This window comes from Rhineura floridana, chromosome 14, assembly GCF_030035675.1.
Source record: "Rhineura floridana isolate rRhiFlo1 chromosome 14, rRhiFlo1.hap2, whole genome shotgun sequence".
Classification (NCBI taxonomy): domain Eukaryota; kingdom Metazoa; phylum Chordata; class Lepidosauria; order Squamata; family Rhineuridae; genus Rhineura; species Rhineura floridana.
In genome coordinates, this window is record NC_084493.1 from 21,765,083 (window position 1) to 21,789,919 (window position 24,837).

Sequence of the window (24,837 nt, forward strand, 5' to 3'; positions counted from 1 at the left end):
TTCCAACTCTATAATATCCTTTTTGAGATGAGGTGACCAGAACTGTACACAGTATTCCAAATGCGGCTGCACCATAGATTTATACAACGGCATTATGATATCGGCTGTTTTATTTTCAATACCTTTCCTAATTATCGCTAGCATGGAATTTGCCTTTTTCACAGCTGCCGCACACTGGGTCGACATTTTCATCGTGCTGTCCACTACATCCCCAAGGTCTCTCTCCTGGTCGGTCACCGCCAGTTCAGACCCCATGAGCGTATATGTGAAATTAAGATTTTTTGCTCCAATATGCATAATTTTACACTTGTTTATATTGAATTGCATTTGCCATTTTTCTGCCCATTCACTCAGTTTGGAGAGGTCTTTTTGGAGCTCTTCGCAATCCCTTTTTGTTTTAACAACCCTGAACAATTTAGTGTCATCAGCAAACTTGGCCACTTCACTGCTCACTCCTAATTCTAGGTCATTAATGAACAAGTTGAAAAGTACAGGTCCCAATACCGATCCTTGAGGGACTCCACTTTCTACAGCCCTCCATTGGGAGAACTGTCCGTTTATTCCTACTCTCTGCTTTCTGCTTCTTAACCAATTTCTTATCCACAAGAGGACCTCTCCTCTTATTCCATGACTGCTAAGCTTCCTCAGAAGCCTTTGGTGAGGTACCTTGTCAAACACTTTTTGAAAGTCTAAGTACACTATGTCCACTGGATCACCTCTATCTATATGCTTGTTGACACTCTCAAAGAATTCTAATAGGTTACTGAGACAGGACTTTCCCTTGCAGAAGCCATGCTGGCTCTGCTTCACCAAGGCTTGTTCTTCTATGTGCCTGGTTAATCTAGCTTTAATAATACTTTCTACCAGTTTTCCAGGGACAGAGGTTAAGCTAACTGGCCTGTAATTTCCGGGATCCCCTCTGGATCCCTTTTTGAAGATTGGCGTTACATTTGCCACTTTCCAGTCCTCAGGCACGGAGGAGGACCCAAGGGACAAGTTACATATTTTAGTTAGCAGATCAGCAATTTCACCTTTGAGTTCTTTGAGAACTCTCGGGTGGATGCCATCCGGGCCCGGTGATTTGTCAGTTTTTATATTGTCCATTAAGCTTAGAACTTCCTCTCTCGTTACCACTATTTGTCTCAGTTCCTCAGAATCCCTTCCTGCAAATGTTAGTTCAGGTTCAGGGATCTGCCCTATATCTTCCACTGTGAAGACAGATGCAAAGAATTCATTTAGCTTCTCTGCAATCTCCTTATCGTTCTTTAGTACACCTTTGACTCCCTTATCATCCAAGGGTCCAATTGTCTCCCTAGATGGTCTCCTGCTTTGAATGTATTTATAGAATTTTTTGTTGTTGGTTTTTATGTTCTTAGCAATGTGCTCCTCAAATTCTTTTTTAGCATCCCTTATTGTCTTCTTGCATTTCTTTTGCCAGAGTTTGTGTTCTTTTTTATTTTCTTCATTTGGACAAGACTTCCATTTTTTGAAGGAAGACTTTTTGCCTCTAAGAGCTTCCTTGACTTTGCTCGTTAACCATGCTGGCATCTTCTTGGCCCTGGCGGTACCTTTTCTGATCTGCGGTATGCACTCCAGTTGAGCTTCTAATATAGTGTTTTTAAACAACTTCCAAGCATTTTCGAGTGATGTGACCCTCTGGACTTTGTTTTTCAGCTTTCTTTTTACCAATCCCCTCATTTTTGTGAAGTTTCCTCTTTTGAAGTCAAATGTGACCGTGTTGGATTTTCTTGGCAATTGGCCAGTTACATGTATGTTTAATTTAATAGCACTGTGGTCACTGCTCCCAATCGGTTCAACAACACTTACATCTTGTACCAGGTCCCGGTCCCCACTGAGGATTAAGTCCAGGGTTGCCGTCCCTCTGGTCGGTTCCATGACCAACTGGTCTAGGGAATAGTCATTTAGAATATCTAGAAACTTTGCTTCTTTGTCATGACTGGAACACATATGCAGCCAGTCTATGTCCGGGTAGTTGAAGTCACCCATTACTACCACATTTCCTAGTTTGGATGCTTCCTCAATTTCATATCTCATCTCAAGGTCTCCCTGAGCATTTTGATCAGGGGGACGATAGATCGTTCCCAGTATTAAGTCCCTCCTGGGGCATGGTATCACCACCCACAACGATTCTGTGGAGGAGTCTGCCTCTTTTGGGGTTTCGAGCTTGCTGGATTCAATGCCTTCTTTCACGTATAGAGCGACTCCGCCACCAATACGTCCTTCCCTGTCCTTCCGATATAGTTTATATCCAGGGATAACCGTATCCCACTGGTTTTCTCCATTCCACCAGGTCTCCGTTATGCTCACTATATCAATGCTCTCCTCTAAGACCAAGCACTCCAGTTCTCCCATCTTGGTTCGGAGGCTCCTAGGATTAGCGTACAGGCACTTGTAAGCAGTGTCTCTCTTCAAGTGTCTTTGGCACTTGTGGTTAGGCCTGTGGTAATTTTGCTCTTCTGAATTTATATCCTGTGCCCCTGCTCTCACAATGCCTACTTCTAGGCCTACCCCTTTTAAAATTTTATAATTTCTTTGGTTTTTATCCCAGGGGGGATGTTTATTCCGAACCGGACCTTTCTCAGCTCCTGTCGGGTTTCCCCCCTCAGTCAGTTTAAAAGCTGCTCTGCCACCTTTTTAATTTTAAGTGCCAGCAGTCTGGTTCCATTCTGGTTCAAGTGGAGCCCGTCCCTTTTGTACAGGCCCGGCTTGTCCCAAAATGTTCCCCAGTGCCTAACAAATCCAAACCCTTCCACCCGACACCATCGTCTCATCCACGCATTGAGACTGCGAAGCTGGGCCTGTCTGGCTGGTCCTGCGCGTGGAACTGGTAGCATTTCAGAGAAAGCCACCTTGGAGGTCCTGGCTTTCAGCATCCTACCTAGCAACCTAAATTTTGCTTCCAGGACCTCACGGCTGCATTTCCCCATGTCGTTGGTGCCAACGTGCACCACGACCACTGACTCCTTCCCAGCACTGTCTACCAAACTATCTAAACGACGGGCGATATCCGCAACCTTCGCACCAGGCAGGCAAAACACCTTGCAGTCTACACGCCCATCACACACCCCACTGTCTATGTTCCTAATGATCGAATCACCCACTACAAGGATCCCTCCACCCCGTGGAGATATATCCTCGGCACGAGAGGATAGCTGCTCATCCCGCAAGGAATGGGTCCCTTCTAAGGGATCGTTTCCCTCTTCCTCAGCTGGATGCTCTCCTTCCCCGAGACCATCGTTGTCCATGATAGCAGGAGAGCTATCATCGTTGGAGGCAGTATGCTCCTGAACACCAGTAGTGTAGTGCCAAATTCAGAAGTGCATGGCCCCTTCATGATAGTCACACCATGTCCACTCTCAGCCACATCCACTTTTCCTCATCTCCCTTTCTATCTGTGTTGTCTCCGAGTCGATGCTCCACTACAACAGATGTCCCGAGGAGCCAATCGGCATGAAAGGGGAGATTGTGTGTTAGCTACTGAGAAGAGTCTTCTCAGTACTGACTCACTTCCTTTAACTCTGATTGGCTCCAATCAGCACAAAAAGACATGGCTAACATGGAGACCAGGCTACGGCCCTGGATGACTACACCCTCGCTGAACACTAGTTGCTGGAAACTGGAGGGGGAGGGCTGTTGCACTCATGTCCTGTTTGAGGGCTTTCCAAAGGCATCTTGTTGGTTATTGTGGGAACAGGATGCTAAATTAGATGGGCCACTGGCCTTATTCAGCAGCTCTTTACTACCATATAAATAGAAATGCAGTGCATATCTTAACATAGGAGGGAAGAGTGATGACCTGTATGTCTGCTCAGTCTGCTGCCCAGACTGCTGCCCAGAGGCTGTTGATGAGCAACTCAAGGAGCCTGAAGGTCTCCCTTCTTAGGGTTATCTTTAAACTGAACTTGGACCTAACAGCTTTTCAAACAGTTTCCAACAGTGTCCCCCTGTTTATCATTTATTTATTTAATTTAATTTATATACCGCCCTAAGCCCGAAGGCTCTCTGGGCGGTGTACAAAAAGATAAAAAACAAGCAATATATAAATACAATAAATACAATAAATCAAGAAAACAAAACAAACAAACAATAAAAGAACCAAACAACATCCAAAAATACAAATAATGATGAAAATGCCATTAAAACACACTTTAAAATGCCTGGGAGTATAAAAAGGTTTTCACCTGGCGCCGAAAAGATAGTAGCGTCGGCGCCAGGTGCACCTCATCGGAGAGACTGTTCCACAGTTAGGGCCACTACTGAAAAGGCCCTGGTTCTAGTCATCACCCTCCGAGCCTCTCGATGGGATGGCACTCGGAGGAGGGCCTTAGATGTTGAGCGCAGTGTCCGGGTAGGTTCATATTGGGAGAGGCGTTCCACCAGGTATTGCGGTCCCATGCCGTGTAGGGCTTTATAGGTCAAAACCAGCACTTTGAATCTAGCCCGGAAACAAACAGGAAGCCAGTGCAGACGAGCCAGAACAGGTGTTATATGAGCGGACCTTCTGGTCCGCGTCAGCAATCTGGCCGCTGCATTCTGGACTAGTTGTAGTTTCCGAACAGTCTTCAAGGGCAGCCCAACTTAGAGCGCATTGCAGTAGTCCAGTCTAGAAGTTACCAGAGCATGAACAACTGAGGCGAGGTCGTCACTGTCCAGATAGGGACGTAGCTGGGCTACCAGGCGAAGATGGTAGAAAGCATTCCGTGCCACCGAGGCCACCTGGGCCTCAAGTGACAAGGAAGGATCAAAAAGAACCCCCACGCTACGCACCTGTTCCTTCAAGGGGAGTGTAACCCCATCAAGAACAGGACGAACATCCTCCATCTGGGCAGAGAAGGCACTCACCAACAGCGTCTCGGTCTTGTCTGGATTGAGCTTCAGTCTGTTAGCTCCCATCCAGTCCATTATCACGGCCAGGCAGCGGTTTAGCACGTTAACAGCCTCACCTGAAGAGGATGAAAAGGAGAAATAGAGCTGCGTGTCATCAGCGTACTGATGGCAACGCACCCCAAAACTCCTGATGACCGCACCCAGCGGCTTCATGTAGATGTTGAAAAGCATGGGGGACAGTACCGATCCCTGCGGGACTCCACAATGGAGAGTCCAGGGCATCGAGCAATGTTCCCCAAGCACTACCTTCTGGTCGCGACCCACCAAGTAGGAGCGGAGCCACTGCCAAGCAGTACCCCCAACTCCCAACTCCGTGAGTCTTCCCAGAAGGATACCATGGTCGATGGTATCAAAAGCAGCTGAGAGATCAAGGAGAATCAACAGAGTCACACTCCCCCTGTCCCTCTCCCGACAAAGGTCATCATACAGGGCGACCAAGGCTGTTTCGGTGCCAAAACCGGGCCTGAAACCTTCCATCAAGATTGCCTCCAGGGACTTCCTGAAAGGCATCTTCTCATTGAAGGGGACACTGCCAAGGTTTGACTTCAACATTACATCAGCTTTCCAGTTCTGTAGCCATGGGTTTCTCTTGGCTACAATATTGCAAGCTGGGAATCTGGTCCAAATCTGGAGTTTAGCAAGATGTCTGCCAGGAAAGCTGTAGACAGGGAAAAGTTCTGGAAAGTGTTTCGGGTCTCTTAGTCCAGAATGGCATTTTCCAGGATCTCATTCAACTACATGACAGTAGGCCATACTGTCACCAAGGCATTACGGAGATTCTAACAGCCATGGACAAGATCTCAAAACTTCTACATAGGGTGGCTTCTACTCTTCTGTCATGCTGATCTATTAGTGTCTTATCAACTCATCTGAATCCAAAGGTAAGAGTACTGTGGGGGGGGTGCAACTGGGGCATCTACTTTGGGTATGGACAAGTTTTGTACCACATCATCTGGGAGATGGTAAAATTTGTCACAAACATGATGGTTTGATTTAGTCTCTGAATGTTTAACTCAATTTCTTTCAGGAAATTGTTGTTGAAGGAAAGGGGGAAGGAAAGGCTGAGGCAGTACCAGAAGGTTCAGCCAGCTTGGTTATGGTAGATGATTGGTCCTCATCCGAGAGAAACTGAGCATCTTCACTGCTCTCATCAGAAGCCTAAGAAAGCTTTTTCACCTTCTGAGAGTTCACTGTTCTCCCTATCTGAATTCTCTAATCCTGTGGCTTTCCAGATGATTTTGGACTATAGCTCCCATCATCCCAGACCACAGGTCAAGCGGCTTGGGACTGATGGAAGTTGGGAGTCAAACATCTGGAGAGCGACAGGCTCCTCACCCCTGCTCTAACTCTGAGGGGAGGTTCTTGAGCTGGAGAGTTTAAGAGAAATATCGAAGAGATAGAGGACTTTCCCCCACATATTTAGAATTCCTCCTCTCCCCTGGACAACCTGAAGTAGAAGGAAATGGGGAACTAATTTTTACTTGTGGGGCCAAGATAAAGAGGCTTTTCTTGGGGAAGAGGGATGCTCCTTTCCCATCTCTTTTTCACTGACCTGTGATAAGGTCTAGGAGAATACCGGCAATTGTCAAGAAAGTGAAAGAAGTGAGTGATGACAGCTCCAGGACCTGAGGCACCCCTGGGCTATGGAGAGAGCAAGAATGAGAGTGTCTCCAACACCTATGTCTATACCTAGAATGCATCTGGGAAGAAAACCTGTTTCTATCCCTGCGAGGAGACGCCTCCCTAGGAGACCTAAATTCCTCTTGAGGGAAAAAAAAGGGGGAAAGATTTAAATTAGTCTAAAATCAAATGAAAACACACATGGATCTCAGTAACAAGACCACTAGCATATCAGGGAGGTCTATATTTCATCTCCCTAATATGCTAGTTTTCTACTTTTAAGATACTTTTTCTTGTGTGCTCTCTCTCTCTCAGAGAGAGAGAGAGAGAGAGAGAGAGAGAGAGAAGCCAATGCTAAGCTAAATGAGGAAGTAGTATGATTTGGTATAAGGCAAATACCTCTTCAGTATACTTGATGTCCTTGCATAGAGAACAACATCTGCATAAGGGTCTGTGTGCATAGTACCACGGCATGATTAGTATACTGTGTTGTTGGATTCGAACTCCCATCAGCCCAGCCAGCAATGGGCCAGCGATGGGACTTGTAGTCCAGTAACACTCCCATTTTATCCTCACAATAAGGTAGGCTATGCTAATAGATAGTGACTGGCCCAGGGTCTTCCAGTGAGCTGATGGGGTTGTGAATTTGGATTTTCTGAGTCTAACTACGAGGCCACTCTCCCAATGGGTTGTGTGTGACTTTGCAGAGGATAGGTCTATAAGAGGTACCTGACAACGCAGGCAACAGAGGGACATCTAGGGCCTTTTCTGTAGTGGCCCCCGAACTGTGGAACAGCCTCCCCGAAGAAGTACGCCTGGCGCCTACGCTTCTGTCTTTTCGGCGCCAGGTTAAGTGATGGCTATGCTCCCAGGCATTTTAAGCGTTTATGTTATAATTTAAATTTTTTTTCTTTTTTTTCTTTTGTTGCTGCTTGTGTTTATTGTTTGTTGTCTGATTTTATCGTTGATATTTTGTATTTTAACCTTTTTGTACACCGCCCAGAGAGCCACTCGCTATGGGCGGTCTATAAATGAAACAAACAAATAAATAAATCTAGACATTAGTTTATACTCCAAGGTATTTCAGCTTCGACAACTATATTTTATGCTTTTGTAAACAGATAAGCAGCTGATACAATCGGAAGAAACTGTAGGGTAGGTTTATTATTACTGTTGAGATTTTAATGTTTTAATGTATTTGTATGTTTTTATTCTGTACGTCGCCCAGAGTGGCTGGACAAGCAGCCAGATGGGCGACTAACAAATCTAATAAATAAATAATAAATAAATAAAGAGGGTAGAGACAGACTTGCGGCTGTGCTGGCTCCAACTCCAATACTTTAAATCCAAAACCTTGGAAGTTGCACCTCGAGCACATTTTTCCTTGAAGCCAGCTTCACTCAGACTTCAGACATGATTGCTCATCAACCCCATTGCCACTCCCGATGTGTCCAATGAAAACTGTAGACTCAGGCAGACATAGTGATTGATCCCATGCTTTACTGTAGGTGACCCTAATCAGCAGTGGAGAAGGGAGATGTGTCCAGCCATGGGCAGAGTTGTTTGAAAACACAGCCAGAGAAAACAGTCCAGCTGCTTTTGAAGCAACTAGTGTGTTGGTGTCTGCAGCCTATGTTAAGTCACCTCCCACTGCATATACTGACATTTTATCCAATCACAACTTTCCTGGCTGAAAAAAAAACCCATTTACATTCAGTACTTTCCAGGTATGGAAAACATGGCAGGAAAAAAATATCTCCACTGATATTAGGTTACCACCCAGGGACAGATGGATCCCTAAAAAGAGTCTGCCTGCCTAGGAGGAAAAAGGATGTTATAAGTTATGTGACTTTTATCAAAACAGCAACCCAGTTTCCTAAGAACAAACATAGGCAATTTAGTGTTTGGTTGGCTACATCTATATCAATTGTACCACTTCCTACCCAATTATGGCACTAAGGCACATAATCTAAATCTCTCATTAGATTTGAAACTTTATTACTGAACAGAGAATCAGAGATCTATGGTGTGTTCTTGGAAGCTTCAAGCCATTGGAAGGCCTTAAGTCTTCCTGAGAATCAGACATGAGATGGGAAATTGATAATAAAACACAGGAAGATTTGATATGGAGTAATAAATCAGTGAGATCTGTCTCACCTGAGAAAACACTATCAAGTTCATCCAGAAGTGTACATGACCTTGGTTTAGTTGTCCTGTCTCACCCATGACCCAGCCCAGATTGTTGGAGATGCTGTGGCCATAAAGGTATCTACTTCCACCTTTGGTGGGAATGCTTTTTTGTGTAGGATTTTTGGTCGAAGGCATATTAGGAAATTTTAATATAATTAAAGACCCTATTCAGTTCAAGTATCTTTACTATGCATCTTTAAGGATGTAAACTTGGGATATCAAGGCAAGGCAAAAATATAACTATTTTTGTCAGCTGTAGCTATACTGTTAATTGCACAAAAATGGAAAGCGCTGCAGGACTTTGACATCTCTGTGGTATAATAACATATGGAACATTGCTATTTCCATAATAATAATGATGATAATAATAATAGTAATAATAATAATAATAATGCATGATCTAACAGTTTTGAAAGGTACTGAGACACCACAGAGTTTGTATGCAATATGGTAGAACTTTATTTCATATGTAAACAGTATAGACTTGCAATGGCTGCTACCAAAAACATGAAATCCATCATTGACAACAGTTCTGGAATAACACACCTTTGACCAGGGTTCGAATCCTCACAGCCATGAAGCTCATTGGGTGAGCTTGGGCCAGTCACTGCCTCTCAGCCTCATGAAAACCCTATTCATAGGGTTGCCATAGGTTGGAATCGACTTGAAGGCAGACCTGGTCTCCCAGGTCGTAGTCCAACACCTTAACCACTACACCACACTAATGAATAGCAAAAGCCACCCCCCACACAGCAAGGATATGACAGCAGTACTTCCAGGCCAGAGATTTCCAGGCCATCAGTTTCTCAGTGGACTTCTGCTTCAGCGTTGCTTTTTAAAGGGCTCATCGATACTATCATGTGAAATGGCTAAAAATCCACCTTTTCCTTATTCCATATTGTCCCCAGTAGTCCAAATATGATCCTTCATACACTGATTAAACTTTCCCCCCATCCTTATTGTAGGTGTGCCTTGTTTATTTTGCTCTTTTGCTGTTTGCCTGCCTGTGCTCCCCCCTCCTTCCCTGAGTCCACAAAGTGAGGGGTTTGTTTTCAAGCTCCCCCTTCCTCCTTTCTCCCCTTCCAGCACAGAGGTCACCATCACACACTGCTTTGTCCCCATCTCATTATGTTTTGATTCAGGTAACAAAGGGAAAAAGGGAAGGGGAGCCAATGGAAACCCAACAGAAGCAGGAGTCATGGAAGAAGGTGGAGTTAGAACCACCCACATGGGAGACAGTGGGTCAAAGCAATCGGGCTCCCTCCATAGCTCTTGTAATCACTCTTTCTCTCCTTTTTGGAGTATACCAGGTCTGAGAAAATCCAGATTAAGGGATTGTGGGAAAGCAGTGATTGGAGGCAAACGTCATGTGGACAAGGGTGAATTAATAGAGACACAAGGGGCTACATTACAGATTAAACATAAGTATGGATGAGATTTACATTAACTGCTGTCAAGCCATACGACACACACTTCATAAAACATGCCCTTGTTCCTTTCCCTTGTTCTTCATTCATGCTTCTTGACCTGTATTGGGGCTTGTTTTGTTTATTCAAAAGCAAGGATCATTTAATAGTAGTTAGCAATTGGCTGGGGCAATGGAATCACATGAACTCAATCAGAAAGCCCAATGATTCTGAATGTTCTGCTTCATGCAGTCTTGCAAGAAATTTTAAAATCTCTTAACAGCCCTGCTGATGGAATGCCCTCCCCAGTCTATTTTTACAGCTTCATTCAGGCAGTCCGTAGTATGTCTGTGAAGAACACTTACAATCTGAATTCTGTGGAATTCAAATTGTAATACAATGAAACACAATATAAGCAATAAAAACACAATTGAAGATATTTAGCACCGCGCGTTATAATGGTTACAACTGGCAGAAAAATCATTAAATTATCTGCCAAGACGCTCAGCAATTTTGGTCCATGGGAGGAAAAAGTATGGGAACTTCTGCTTCATAGTGTTTGATGGTCCCACAAGGCTCTTTTTATTTTATTGCTGAAACAGACAAGCACTTGAGTTGTTGTTAAGAGTCTTGCGGTACTTGAAAAACTTAACAAATTCATAAGGACACAAGCACTTGCCGACTAGAGTCCACTTCGTCACTCACGAGTGTCAAGAAAAATAAAGACCGTGGGCCCAACTGGCTAGATGTAAATAGTACAACGCGGGACAAGTTGTATGTCAAGTAAGTCCAGTTGCCTGTGACTGGGAGAAACACATACGCAACGTTTGCATCTACCAAACTCTTTATCATAAACTGGGGAAGAGCTGCCAGCATTCAGCATGCTAATAATAATAACAACATGCTGAGAGGAAAGGCGGAAAATAAATTTAATAAATAAATAAAACCCCACAGAGGTTTGCCACACCCAAGATGGAGACACCCAACCACTCCCTTTCTGAGGGGAGAGGAAGAGAACGAACGGATGCACTCAGGAGAGATAGCCGCCGTACATAGACAGTTTCTGTGTATATAAGGCCACACTCAAGATGGACGACTTCACAAGACAACAAGTCTATCTTCTTTTTAAGAAAAGAGAGGGCTCCGTCCTAAAAAGGGGAGGGACTTGGATGCCTCTTTCTCCACGCCCCTCTACCCCATGACGTCAGTGACGTCACGCGACGTGGGGTTGCGTCCCATCGCTAGGTGCGTGCGTGCGTCGAGGTGACGGAGCGGGCCGGACGCGTCCCTTTGTTGGCTCAGCGGCGCCTGTGAGGAGAAGCAGCAGCAGCGGCGGGTGTTTGTGATCGGTCCGCCAAAGGGAGGCGGCCAGGCCAGAGCCTTCGAGCCCCCCCCCGGTGGGGCCGGCCCCGCTCCGCTCCCGCCGCCTCTCTCCCGTTCCTGCCGCCATGGACTCTGACGAAGGCTACAACTACGAGTTCGACGAGGACGAGGAGTGCAGCGAGGACAGCGGCGCCGAGGAGGACGAGGACGAGCCCGACGATGAAGACGACGACGAGCCCGACGACGACAACCTGGACCTGGGCGAGGTGGAGCTGGTGGAGCCCGGGCTGGGCGTGGGCGGCGAGCGCGACGGGCTGCTGTGCGGCGAGACGGGAGGCCTGGGGCCCGGCGGAGGAGGCGGAGGAGGCCTGGGCGGCAGCGGCCTAGGCGGGCCGGGCCCCGGCGGCGGGCTGGGCCACGAGCAGGAAGAGGATTACCGCTACGAGGTCTTGACGGCCGAGCAGATCCTGCAGCACATGGTGGAGTGCATCCGAGAGGTCAACGAGGTCATCCAGGTGCGCGCGCGCCAGCCGTGTCTTGCCTTCCCTGGTCTGCTCGGCTCGAGGGCTGGCTTGGCTTGCACGCGGCGGGTGGTGGAGGTGGTGGAGGAGGTGGGTGGCCGCGGCTAGAGCAAGCTCGGACTAGGGAGAGAGTGGGGAGGAAGGGGGTGGGCGCTGCTGTGGAGGAATGCGGGCTGGGGAGGAACGGGAGAATCAGCCGCGGCCTAGTCCAGCCACGCCTATCCAAGTGCTTGGCACAAGCACTGGGCTGCTTGGGAGGCTGTTTGTCGTCTTTTTCCTCTTCTGTGCCCCCTTTTTCAGCTATTATTTGTGTTAGTTGGTCGAGAGGAGCCAGGCGTCTTTTGCAATAAAGCAGCAGAGTTTTGTGAAAAAAACCAAAAGGCATACGCTTTTGTGGATTAGAGTTTCCTTCATCAGATGCACGAAGCGTTATTCTCAATTGGCTGAGAGAGATGGGTAAACACACACCCTTGTATTATAGTGGAGACTAATGGCCATGAAATGCAAGGACTGTATACCTTGTGACAATCCTCTGTGCAACTTAAATGTGTACGAATTAAGTAGTGATGGTTAACAACAGCAGTATTTGGTGATAAGTCACCATAGACGTGTAAGATGGCTATTATCTGTCATGAGACAATAAAGTGTGTCCCCATAATCCCCTGCAATGTTGGTAAAGCCTTCTGGGGTGTGAACTTGGGGATTGTACCCAGGCCTGAGAATGGAGCCTCCATAATCCTCTGCAGTAATGGAGTGTGCCTTCTGGATTGTGGTGTGCAGCTGCTTAGTATGATAAAATAAAAGGGCACGGTTCAAGAATGTGTGTGTATGAAGTGGTGTGGGTCTGGCGTTTGCAGTTGCTATTGTGTCCTTGAGAACCAAACAGTTTCAGAGAACTTTTAGTCCATACCTGCTTGTTCATGGTGCACTGTGGGAAGGTGCTACAAATAATGGAACTTTCTCAGAGACTGTGGGTTGTATTTAGTGTTAGTCATATATAGAATTGATCCACTGGAATTAATGCACATGGCTAACTTGGGTACATCCATTTCAATGGTATATTCTGAGTAGGATGCATATCCTAAAGTTTTCCAAGTCTGTTTGAAGCGTGATGAACCTTCCAACTATCAGGGGGGTCTTATCTGTCTGATATGGTGCTTTTGGCCACCGTGGAATGAGTAGGGGTGCGTGGAGATGTCATTACAGTATTTAGGGTTGTGTATATTAAGCTTCTACTTTCTACACAATAAATTGTATGTTGATATTTATGAACTTTGCAGAATTACTTTTCCCTATATTGGTGATAAAGGTAGATTGTTTAAATCTTTAGCTCTAACCATTCATTCATGTTGGATATATGGGCTATAGTGTGCTTACATGTTGCATTCTTGAAGATCACTGGTTCTTCCAACAGGACTAGAGAAATCCCACGTGCCTGGTTTGTATCTGCGTGTTTTAACCATGCCTTTTGGTCCCTAAGATGACTTACAAAGTTGCCTAGGGAAATGAGCCCCTCTTCAGCACAGAAAATAACTATTAAGGTAGATGTGCAGTAGTATTCTCTGCATAATCTGTACCATGATTTTACAGCTGTAACAGTCATATTTAGTAAATAGCTGTTTATCAATACAGTAGTATGAACAGCCTTTTCCAACCTTCGGGTCCTCAGATGTTGTTGGATTGCAACTCCCATCAACCCCAGCCAGCATGGCCAATGATCAGGAATGATGGGAATTATAGTCCAGCAACATCTGGGAACGGGCATAAGTTCTCCATATACATATTGAGGCTGTACTGAAAAGTTATACTTGATTCCTGCAAAATAGCATTGGACTGATTGGGTGTGTGAAAAAGAGCTTCCAATATTCAGTGAAATTAAAAGCAGATTAACATAATTCAGTAGCACTGTGTGTCCTAATTACTAAGGAAATTATTATGTTTTGCTTCTAATTTAGTTTGGGCTAATGGATAGGTTCAGGTTTGGCAACCACATTTATTATTTATTTATTAGATTTATATCCTGCCCTTCCTTTCAGTACCAACCACATTCTTTCTGGTTGGTAGGAATAGTTGCCCTCCTTTGTCTCACACGTTAGTTGCCATAGCAGGGGATAGGCAACCAGTGGCCTGTATAAAGCACTTTGAAAACTTCTTTTCTCAGTGGCACTTTTATTTGGAGAGGAATGTGCTCAGCTGACCTACAGAGGCTCTTAATACCATTCTTCTCCATTTAGATATTTCAGTGTTTTGGCCTTATACAGAACTACTAAGAAGGGGTATGCATGCAGCTGTGGTGGGGATCCTAGAATTCAGAGGGGGTTGTTGTGTCCTGAGATTGCTCCTATATCCCCATCAAAAGTCCTGAATGCAATTTGCCTGTTGGGCCTAGAACATTCTGCTCCCAGCCCTAAAACTGTAAATGCAGTGCTTTGGCTCGACTATTATTACGTGTTATATTTATAGTGTGGTATTAATTCTTGCATTGTCATATTTGCTATTTTTTTATTATGGTTATATTTTGTTTGAAAATGTTTTGCAATTGTTTGCTGTTGTTATAAGTTATTAAGCAAACTGAGGCCCAACTTCTTTAAGGGCTTTTGCTAAGATGGTGAGAAGGAAGAATGTGTGACAGAGTGTACTTTGGCCCTTAGGCTGAAGCTGCTATGTCATCATCTGTTCTTCCCTTCCCCCCACCCCATACCCTTTGGACTTCATGATATAACAAAGTTGTGCTTACAAGAGGACTGCTATAGATTCTGATTTTAGAAAATATGAAAGTACATGTCAAGTAAGTCGTCACACTATCTGTGTACTTTTGTCATTAGAAGTTTTTGGGAACTTTTAAGGCCTGTTAGTCCTCTTAAGATTTGTTTAGGCAAGAGGAAAAGCTACAGTCTGATTTCAAATTACCAGAGTTGGTTGATAGTTTTTTGCAGGATGACTAACAGGGTGTGTGGATGGATTGTGTCCTCCTTTTCCAGTTCTACTCAAGTATCTCCAGACTCAATTTTGTATTTTCTTGATCTGTAGCATGAGGTATTTAAGAAGGGTTTAATGGGGTATCCTTGTACCTGACTTGCAAGGTCGAACATGAGATTACCAAGACAGCAAATGTGCTGCCCTGGGCTCCTACTGGGAGAAAGGGCAGGATATAAATCTAATAAATAAATAAATAAATAAAATAAATGTGGTTGGTCAGCTGGATCCCCAGCCCTGGGTTATATGATCAGGCTTTCCAACTCTTGTTCCTCACAGTCTGGATGTTTTTGTCTAGCGCATGCTTTTTATTTTCATAACCACTTCTGCCCATTAATATAATGAAGATTCCCTTTCCCCAGGAAAAGGAATTTGTTTAGAATAAATGCTTTCTGGGTTGCAGTTCTTGTGTGTGTGTGTGACTGACTTATATCACTCTGTATTGACAGAAAGTGATGGGGTTACTTGGTCAATAGCAAAAAGTACATCAGAAGTATAGAAACAGCAGGAGGGGAATCCTTCAGCTAACTTATATGATGTCACATGTTCATGTTTACATATTACTTTAGCAATCATGCAGGATGCTATGATGCTCATTAGTTAATTTTCTTGCTGAATTCTTATTCAGACATCATTGTCCTCAAATTCAGTCATGAGTAATCTGTTGAAAAGTCCTGATATGGCCTTGAAAATCATGACAGCAGTTTTGTGCTACTTTTCTCTGATGAGAGCACTTTGACCATTTCACCCATGAGATTTTTGTTTGGGGGTATAATACCAGAGTACAGAATGGAAGGCTAGCGTCAGACAGAAGTGTGTGTTGGTATTTGTCCTTATTAAACTCGTGCAAATGGGAACTAATATTTCCCTAATTGCTTGCTTGTATTTTAAAGGTTAAGTGCACAGACCTAACATTTCTTGAAATTTGAAGCCATTGAGCATTATTTCCATTAGTTTTTTTTTGGGGGGGGGTTAGAGAAGAGGGTAAACTGAACATTAAATGTGTTCTTTGTGACTTATCAGTTACTACCTAACATACAGCTTGATATATTTATGAAATTGCAAAAGTAACTCATTTCGATTCAAACCATAATTATGTATATTCTTGATATGAGATTAAACTACAAGCTGCTGCAGCCTAAGGTATCAAAGCATATCACCATGAAGACAGAAATTAATTTGTTTTTCTAGAAACAATTGGAATAAACACATAAGCATCTTATGAATAGCTTCTTGCTAGTGGTTGGAAGTGCACACAAGCTCTTGTAATAAAAATACTTGATCCATTTTTTATTTTAAGGCTAGTAATGTGACAAAAATTGTTATGCTGGTAGTCAGGCTTGTAATGTGATTGTAATATCTCCCTATAAAGGAGCTAATACATTTTCTCTATTCATTCTTATTGGAGTTTTTACATATTGGACTTTACATGAGAGAAAATAATAATTTTTTACCCCATAATGTTTCTGTTTTTTTCTTCTTGGTCTTCAAATGTGTATATATACAGATTGAGAAATATGTATTTACATACCTATCTCCAGTGTGTTTGTAGATGGTTGTGTGTGCACACGCTAGTGGGTATGTACATCTGTATCCCATTGGACACTCTCTGGCCTACTCCAGAAGGAAGGAAAAGAAGGTTGGCAAACATCTGGTCTTGTTCCTAGAGCAGTTCCCAAGTTCCTTCCTCCTCAACATCTTTGTTTTCTCTCTTATTATAGGCAGCCCTGCAAACTGAGCCCATTTTTTATTGTATGTCAGGTTACTTGGTTACTGTCAGGAAGCTATAGTTGTGGACCGTGGGTTGGAGAATGCTGTGGACCCTTGCTCTGAGGTCAGCTGCTGGGAAGAAATAGTGACCCACAGCCTCTTGAGCTGCATTGCTGCTTGTTTATTTTGTTGTGTCTGTACCCCTCTCCTTGGACCCTATTCGGGTGTAGTGGGCTTGCGCCACCTCTCTTCGGACTCGCTGCGAATGAACTGGAGAGTGTGAGGGGCCTGACGCCCCTAGTCTTGACTTCGAAATCATTCTTGCCGTCGGACGATAGGTGGAGCTATTACCCGTTTGATGGCATACCTCCTATGAAAATCACCCTTCAGGTGAGACCAATGGTCCATTTTCCATCTTGTTTCTGGAACTAATCTCATGGGATGTGCCAAGACATTTTAGGTTAGTCATTGCATCAGGTGAGAAATACACATCTTAAGATCCAAGGAAAATTAATATGGATGTAAAAACAGAATTACCTTTTTTTGCGTGGGGTATGTATGAAGTTTTGATCTAAGCTTACTATCTGTGTTACACTTAGTGAAAACTCTCTGGGTCTACCACTTCACACAGAAACCAATCAAACCCGAGAAAGATAGCTGGATGTCTTGTACCTCACATCTAGCTTTTTGTGTGACGGAATTTTTATTTGGTGTGGAGGAACTTGCAGTGATGTGAGCCCCAGCATGCAATCAGCCCAGACTCAGGTTTCACTGCTTATTTGTGAGAAGAAGGCCTTATATGTAGGTACATCCTGAGTATGCCAAATACATCAAGCAATGGTACAAAAGGCATGTGCGGGAACATCTTGTGTACCAGAATTTGCACTTGGTTCTCAATGCAGCTTACCAAACAGTCTTTAATTTTTTTTTACATTGTGTAAGAGAGAGTTCAGCTGCAGCAAAGTCACTCAGTTTACTTGACAGGTAGCTTGCTAGATATGGTCATGTGGTTCAAATGCATAGCTTCAGGAAGACTGACTTCCTCGAGATCAGCAAAGGCTGAAAAGTGCAAAGAATGAATTAGTACTAAACAAAAAAGCAGCACATGCACCCTCATAACAGCGACAGTTATGGACAATTACCCACCACTGTTCTCTTTATAAAAGAATGATATGAAAGCAATGTCTTGGATTATATTACCTCACTTCTCACCTTAAAAGGGAAAGTTCTGATGTACAAATGATTGGTGCCGCTATTGTTTTTATTTTGAGCATTATACCAACTGTTGCATCCCTCAATCTCTCTGCTTCAACCCATTTTCCCCTTTCTATGTGCCTGTGCTGCATGAGCGCTATAGTTGTGAAGTTCATCTTCTTATATTAGATGGCAAATAACTATGCCATTAATGCTTCAAGTACAAGCAGCAGAGCTACAGATAAAGATGTCCTTTGTCTGCCAAACAGTTGTGGGAACTTCCTTACCCTAGAGGTCTATTAGAGTCTGAGTCCTTGTCCTTTTCTGTATAAGGTAGAGGTACAGTAGGGCCCCGCTTTACGGCGCTTTGCTAATGTGGCGGACTCAGTGAGACTAAAGCCCCACTCATATGGCGTTTGTTCCACTTTTACGGTGGTTTTCGGGCGTCGGGCACCATTCTATTCAGTGAGTTCCGCTTTTCAGTGGTTTTCGCTTTTCAGCGGGGGTCCGGAATGCGACCCACCATATGAGTGGGGCCCTACTGTAACACAAATCTGATTTATTTTTTTATTTAGTATGTATTAACTTTGATTTTTGTTCTAATAAATTTCATGCCATAAGTTCTTGAAAAGGGATGGGACAGAAATTGAATTAAAAATCATTTTTCTTTGGAGTCCGCCTTTAGTCATGTCCTTGGACTTCCAGAGACTGGTCTGAGAATATTTTAGGCATGTCTTACTGGAAGTTAAAACTTGTTGGACACTGTGTTAGTGGTTGTTGGCAGAAGAAGAATAGATGGAAAAGAGAATTGGTTTAAAAGTTGTGTATTGCATTGACAAAGCTGAAAAGATGTGGATTTGAAGAATGAGAGTGGATTGATAAGTATTCATAGGCATGAGCTCGTGTCTTACGGATGGTCCCAATCAGATGTTTGTGCTTACTGTTGCTAAGATAAGAAACAGTAGGGCCAACTTGTTATACAGAAATTTAGGCTGAATGTTAGAAAGGACCTCCTCATGGTAAAAGAAAAAAGAAAAAAAAAAGCTGTCTAGGGATATGTTGTGACTTCTTGTCATGTGTCTTTAAGCCTTTGTCCAGAGTTGACTATTGTACCTCTTCACATTTTTGACAGCAAATGCCTTCCAATTTTGACAGTGCTAGATGCGAAAAAGATTAGTCTTATGCCAAAAATTACCATTTCATGGTGAATAGGAAAACTAGCCTTTTGGTGCTGGGTTTGAAGGGACATGCCAGTGTGATGTAATATCTAGATTTGTTGGAGAAACCCTGGTTCAACTTTCCACTTGGTCACAAAGCCACCTAGGCAGCCTTGAACTGAATCTACCTGAGAGGGTGGCTTTGAGGATAAAGTGGACGGTGGGTGGGGCATGTATGCTGCTCCAAACTCTTAGGAAACAGGGAAGGATAAAAATACATACGTTTGCTCGCCTTCATATAGTATCAACTCATTGCTCAACTTCATATATTATCTCCAGCCTACAAAAAAGTGTGGACATATCAGCCATTTAAAATAATGCACGGTGAAGCTATTGGTACTGAAAAATGTGAGGCTTTGGTAATCTATTTGAAACCTGCCAAAATGTTATATTTTATATTTGGAGTATTCTGAAATGTTTCTGAGCCTCTGTGGCTGTAATATTTGTTTGAAATACTATTGATATTTCAGCTCTGTACTAATCGTGGCAGCCATTCCAGCAATGAAGGCTGTTACTGAAGCTGTCGTTTCCAATGTTTAAGTGACATGCAGATCCTTGATATATTTTTAACTATGGGAGGGTTGCCTGCAGGAGTTAGAACAGCTGTTTGTTTTGCCACTAGCAGTGTTTGGGCAACAGAACACATGTTATCACACTAGCCCAGACCTAAGTAGAAAGCGGGTGTTATGTAACATGTTGCTGTCTGAGGGTTTAGAATAAGCTACCTTGACTTAATGTGGCTTTTGTTGTAGGCTGCAAATATTTTTTAAAAAACAAGCATGGAATTAATTGCCTGAAGAACTCTTGGAGGCCAATAGATCATTTTGCTGTGTTTTGGGAATACCTGTGATATTTATTTTGACTTTACTCAAGATTATTTGCAGAACAATCTAGTAGATTGCCTGCAATGAAGGTTGTATAACACAGACCCATTTGAGAGGAGTCTCTTTTAAAAGGGCATTAAGTTACAGTTAAGAGTTCACTTGATACTAATATGTCTCTATAAAATCTTGATTGCAGTGTTACCTAAATTCAGTTATATTGTTTGGGCAAATTCTTAACACTGCCTCAAATCATAATTTTCATGAGGAAGTGCTGGTGGTATTACTGTACTGCAGTGGTTCCTCAACGTTTCTCCCCATGGACCACTTGAAAATTGCCGATGGTCTTGATGGACCACTTAATTATTTTTTTTCTGCTTGTTGTAGCAATTGTCATCCACTGTGCTACATGTCGTATGGTTTTTAATTTGTTTTTATTGCTGCTTTTATTTGTTGGATTGTATTTTATTAATTACAATTTGAATAATAGAATTCAAAGTGTTTTTCACAAACACACCACGGACCTCCTGAATGGCACTCAGTTTTGGAACCCCTCGTATAGTGATTACTGTAGCGATACCGCTATATCGCTGTGTGTAGATGCTGTTTTAAGGCACTTACATAAGATAACTATGTAAACTTAGAATTTGCAGAAAAAATAACATCATAACCAAGAGGCTTGATATGGCTTTTACTAGAATAAACCCCCTTTTAAAAACTGCCCCGGTAAAAGCTAGTTTCCCCCAGTTTAATTCATTAATACTCTTACTGATAATACTAGTTAATCAAATGCATATCACAGTGCTGTGGATTGTCATATACTGAACATTTAACATAGGAAGTTGCCTTATGCCAAGTCAGGCCATTGGTCCAAGTAGCTCACTGTTGTCTGTACTGACTGGCAGTGGCTCTCCAACGTTTTAGAGATGAGCCTTTCTCAGCTCTCCCAGAGATGCCAGAGATTTAACCTTGGACCCTCAACGTGAAAAACTGAGATTGTCTATTTGTGTACATGCTTGTGTTTTTGAAAGGAGTCTGAAATCTAAAGATGAAACTCAAACAACTGGTCAGTGCAGCATTCCTGCTGTCACCTTCGGAACGGTATTGGCAGATGCCTAGCAGAAGACGTTAGTTGGCCTGACTTCTCTCTTCTTTCCACTGTAAACATCTTTTTCAGATGTCCTGCTTTTCCATTCACTTTTTCTTTTGCTGTATCTCTTACGGGTGGCTTCCTACATGGGCACCACTACCAACATTTAAAAATGGCAGCATGCTCCATTGGGTATGAAAGGACACACTCATAAAACCTGTTGCTAAAATATATGCAAGGGGAGGCCTGATCCTTTCCCACTCACTGCTCACATGCATTCAGAAGGAAAAATCAGGTTATATATGTGGACACTTGTTGGACACAATGCCAGAGTAACATGTAATGAAAAACAAAAGTTTCCTTAAAAGCAGCATTGCTTTTATTGCTTACTGTTTTGTGCTTTCCCTACCCCCCCCGAAAACCAGTAAACAACAGCATCCAGTCCAAAACTAATATCCTCTCTTCTCTAACCCCCCCAAATCCAGAAACAGATTTCCAGTACTCCCTTCAAAATATCCATGACTGTTTAGTGTTTACATTTCACACTAAACGTAGGCAAAATGTTGCTTGCAGTGTGGTGCAGGTAGGTAATTATAGATTTTTGACCTAATGGTCTTATTCTCTCTTCCTCCTCCTTTACATGCTAATATGTATTGCTTCAGAATGTGGTAAGCCAGCTCTGATGCATTTGGATGGCCCTTCTGCCCATCCAGAATGGGGCCCTGGACTTCTCACCCCATTGTCCTGACCTGATAGAACCACTGGTTGCTTTAAAATGTTACCCAGTTTACTGGTGGTCTAGTAGCAGGATTTAATTGCACAGCTGCCAGACTGAAGCAAGATCCAGTCCAATGCCACATACGTTGGGTGATACACCCAGGATGATCAACACTTTGTAGTGCTTCAGGGATGGGGAACCTGTGGCCCTTCAGATGTTGTTGGACTACAACTCCCATCATCCCTGGCCATTGTCCATGCTGGCCTGGGGTTGATGGGAATTGAAGCCCAATGTCATCTGGTCAGCCACACGCTCCCCACCTCTACTTTACTGTATAGATTTCCAGTATTATGTTAGTAGCTGAAGAGTGCAGTATGAATTAAGGTGCATGGGAACTCCATCAGATGCTTAAAAATATAAAGCCATGCATCTTGAATTGCAACTTTAAATGGACTTTTTTTACAGATTTAGAGATACAAGAGATTTAGAGAATACAAATTAGAGATTTGTTTTACATTAGTCTTCAACTGGTACGTTGGGAACCACAAGTGGCTTGTGTCCCAATCTAAGGTTAAGGTTGCACAAGTTTTACTGCTGCAATTTTTGTTAGGTGCTAGAGATTTTTGTAGGAGGAAATTACTTGTCTGTCCACCTCCCAGCATGGGTCCTATGCGGAAGGTTGGGATTAAATGTGGTTGCTGGATGTGAGAGAAGGTTGAAGATGCTTTTATTATAGCAAACATAACAAAGTTGCTTTTCAGTGAAGCTGTTTTGTTCCAGAGGATATTTGTGTGGATACAAACTGTACATGGTCCTAAGATTTACAGTTTCCTCTGGCCAAAGTTTTGTTAGCGTATTCATTTTCTTTGAGGTAGCAAACCCATAATCTCTTACATCTGCAGCACAGTTATGAGAATTTAGTGATCAAAACCACCTGATATTCAAAGGTCAGGGGTGGCAAACCTGCGGCACTGTAGGTGTTGCTGGACTATAACTGCCATTATCTCTGATCATTGATCATGCTAAATAGCTCTGATGGGACTTGGGAATCCAAAAATATCTTGGGGTTGTGGGGGCACAGGTGTACTCCTACCCCTGTTTTAGGTGATTTACGTTTGAGTCCAGGAACATAATTGTGGCAGAGTTTGTGATTTGGTTCATCTTTGTAAGGCAACAAATTCATTTTACTAGTGCTGCTTCATGAGGCAACAAGTTGTTACTGTAGGCTTCTGACAACTGTCAGAAACTTTTGAAAATTTTTAGTAATTGGGCAGGCAACATAGTTGATGAATGCCTTGGCATCTTCGACTTAAAAACTGTTGTCAAAATCCCAGTTCTCAGAATCTGGTGGTCTAACTGTTGTCTCAGATGACATCATGCTAAACAATCCCGCTTTTGGGCACTTAAGATTTTATTGAGGGAGTGTGTGCTACAAGCCTGAAATAATGCTGGAGAATTCGTAGAATATTGATCATTGTGTAAACTGCTGACTTGTTGGAGTGACATTTGAATCTCTTCCCATGAGTGCCAGAACTAGTGATTTTGCCTAACTTTGCAACTGTGGTAGAGTTTGGTTTTGAAATGAAATCAGCTTTTATGGTCTGATCCAAAATACCTTTCGAATTTCAGCTAGGCTCATAAACAAACATGGGGCATTCCAAGCTGCCCTGCCCTGTGTCATTCTCTTTCCCCGAAACTTACCTTCCAGCAGCAGTAGTGTTGGGGCCTGGAAGCTATGGCATACTGCAATTTGAAGAGAACTTCACAGCAGGAACTTGCTGTTTGTAAGGCTTTGTGGCCTAATGAAGGCCTGTGGAAATGTAGTATCTCCTGTCACTTAACCGACCACTATTGCTGGAAGGTAAGTTGTGTGTATTTTTAGGAAAGGGGTGAGGTGGAGCTGGGAAAGTAGGGTGGAGGAAAACCAGCTGCCCAGAACTCTGGGGATAGAATCACAGAATAGTAGAGTTGGAAGGGGCCTATACAGCCATCGAGTCCAATCCCCTGCCCAAGGGGGACTCCAAGTGAAAGCATTCCTGACAGGTGGCTGTCCAGCTGCCTCTTGAATGTCTCCAGTGTTGAAGAGCCCACCACCTCCATAGGTCATTGGTTCAGTTGTCCTGATGTTCAGCCGAAATCTGGCTTCCTGTAACTTGAGCGCATTATTCCGTGTTCTGCATTCTGGGATGATCTGGAAGAGAACCTGACCCTCCTCTGTGTGACAGTGAAGGACTTGTGATTATCTTGGTCCTTAAGAGCAAGTACTCAAAAAAATTTTTTTCCCTAAAAATCCTTGACTGCTATAAGATTCCTTTTAGGAAAACAGGAAGCACATGCACACTGTAACCAGTCAAGGTAGCTCTTGGTGTCTGAACCCATTTACCATTGCCATATGCCAAGGATGGCTAACCTGTTGAACGTTCCAACTCCCATCATCCCCAGCCAGCATGACTAGTGGTCAGGCATGATGGGAATGGTAATCCAGCAACATCTGGCAGGGTCACAGATTCCCCACCCCTGCCATAAGCAAAGTACCAAAATGTGTCACTGTGGTTGTGTTGGGCCTTGGAAATGCTCTGGCCACCTCTAAACCTCAGCATGATGTCAGAGAGAAGGCACCGCCCCCCAATGCTTCTGTCCTGGGGGAGGTGGCAGTTGGTTCCAGCCAAATATGTAAACCCTTAACTATGGGAGGCTGATCCAGCTAGAAGTATCTCTACTTCCGTTGTAATTTCCCCCAATCTCTGCTTGGGTTTTTTTATAGCTTCCATAGTATCTAGAACAGTGGTTCTCAAACTTTTTTGGTTTGCGGTGCACTGTAAAACATATACAACAAACAACAAAGTGTTGCTGTAGTTCACATATTCACATAAACAGAAGCAAAAGAAAATGATTTACTCTAGGAAACTTCACTAAAATTGCAAAGTAAATCAAACATATTTAAACTGACTATCTGAACTATATCAACTGTCTTAATATAGTTGCTTCCTCCGTGCTAAAATAAGATCAGCACAGCACATGTCTTGTTTCTGTTATTTGGGCTGATTGCAGGTGTTGCCACCACTCACCATATGCTCAGAGACACAATCCCCAGAAGAGGGCTGACTGTTAAACTGCTCTGGCCACTGGAATTCTGTTGGGAA

General features: G+C 43.4%; 1 protein-coding gene across 2 annotated transcripts in view; it reads left to right on the forward strand.

Annotated features, from left to right (window-relative positions):
* The first annotated feature begins 11,314 nt into the window (after positions 1 to 11,314).
* The window catches only part of ARIH1 (ariadne RBR E3 ubiquitin protein ligase 1), a 61,730-nt gene continuing 48,207 nt past the window's right edge, over positions 11,315 to 24,837 (forward strand). The window contains exon 1 of one of the 2 annotated variants that reach the window (XM_061595991.1): positions 11,315 to 11,962. In XM_061595991.1, coding sequence (XP_061451975.1) covers positions 11,573 to 11,962 — 390 coding nt within the window. In that variant the 5' untranslated portion in view covers positions 11,315 to 11,572. The remainder of the gene's footprint in view (positions 11,963 to 24,837) is intronic. The other variant, XM_061595993.1, reaches the window with a different exon arrangement.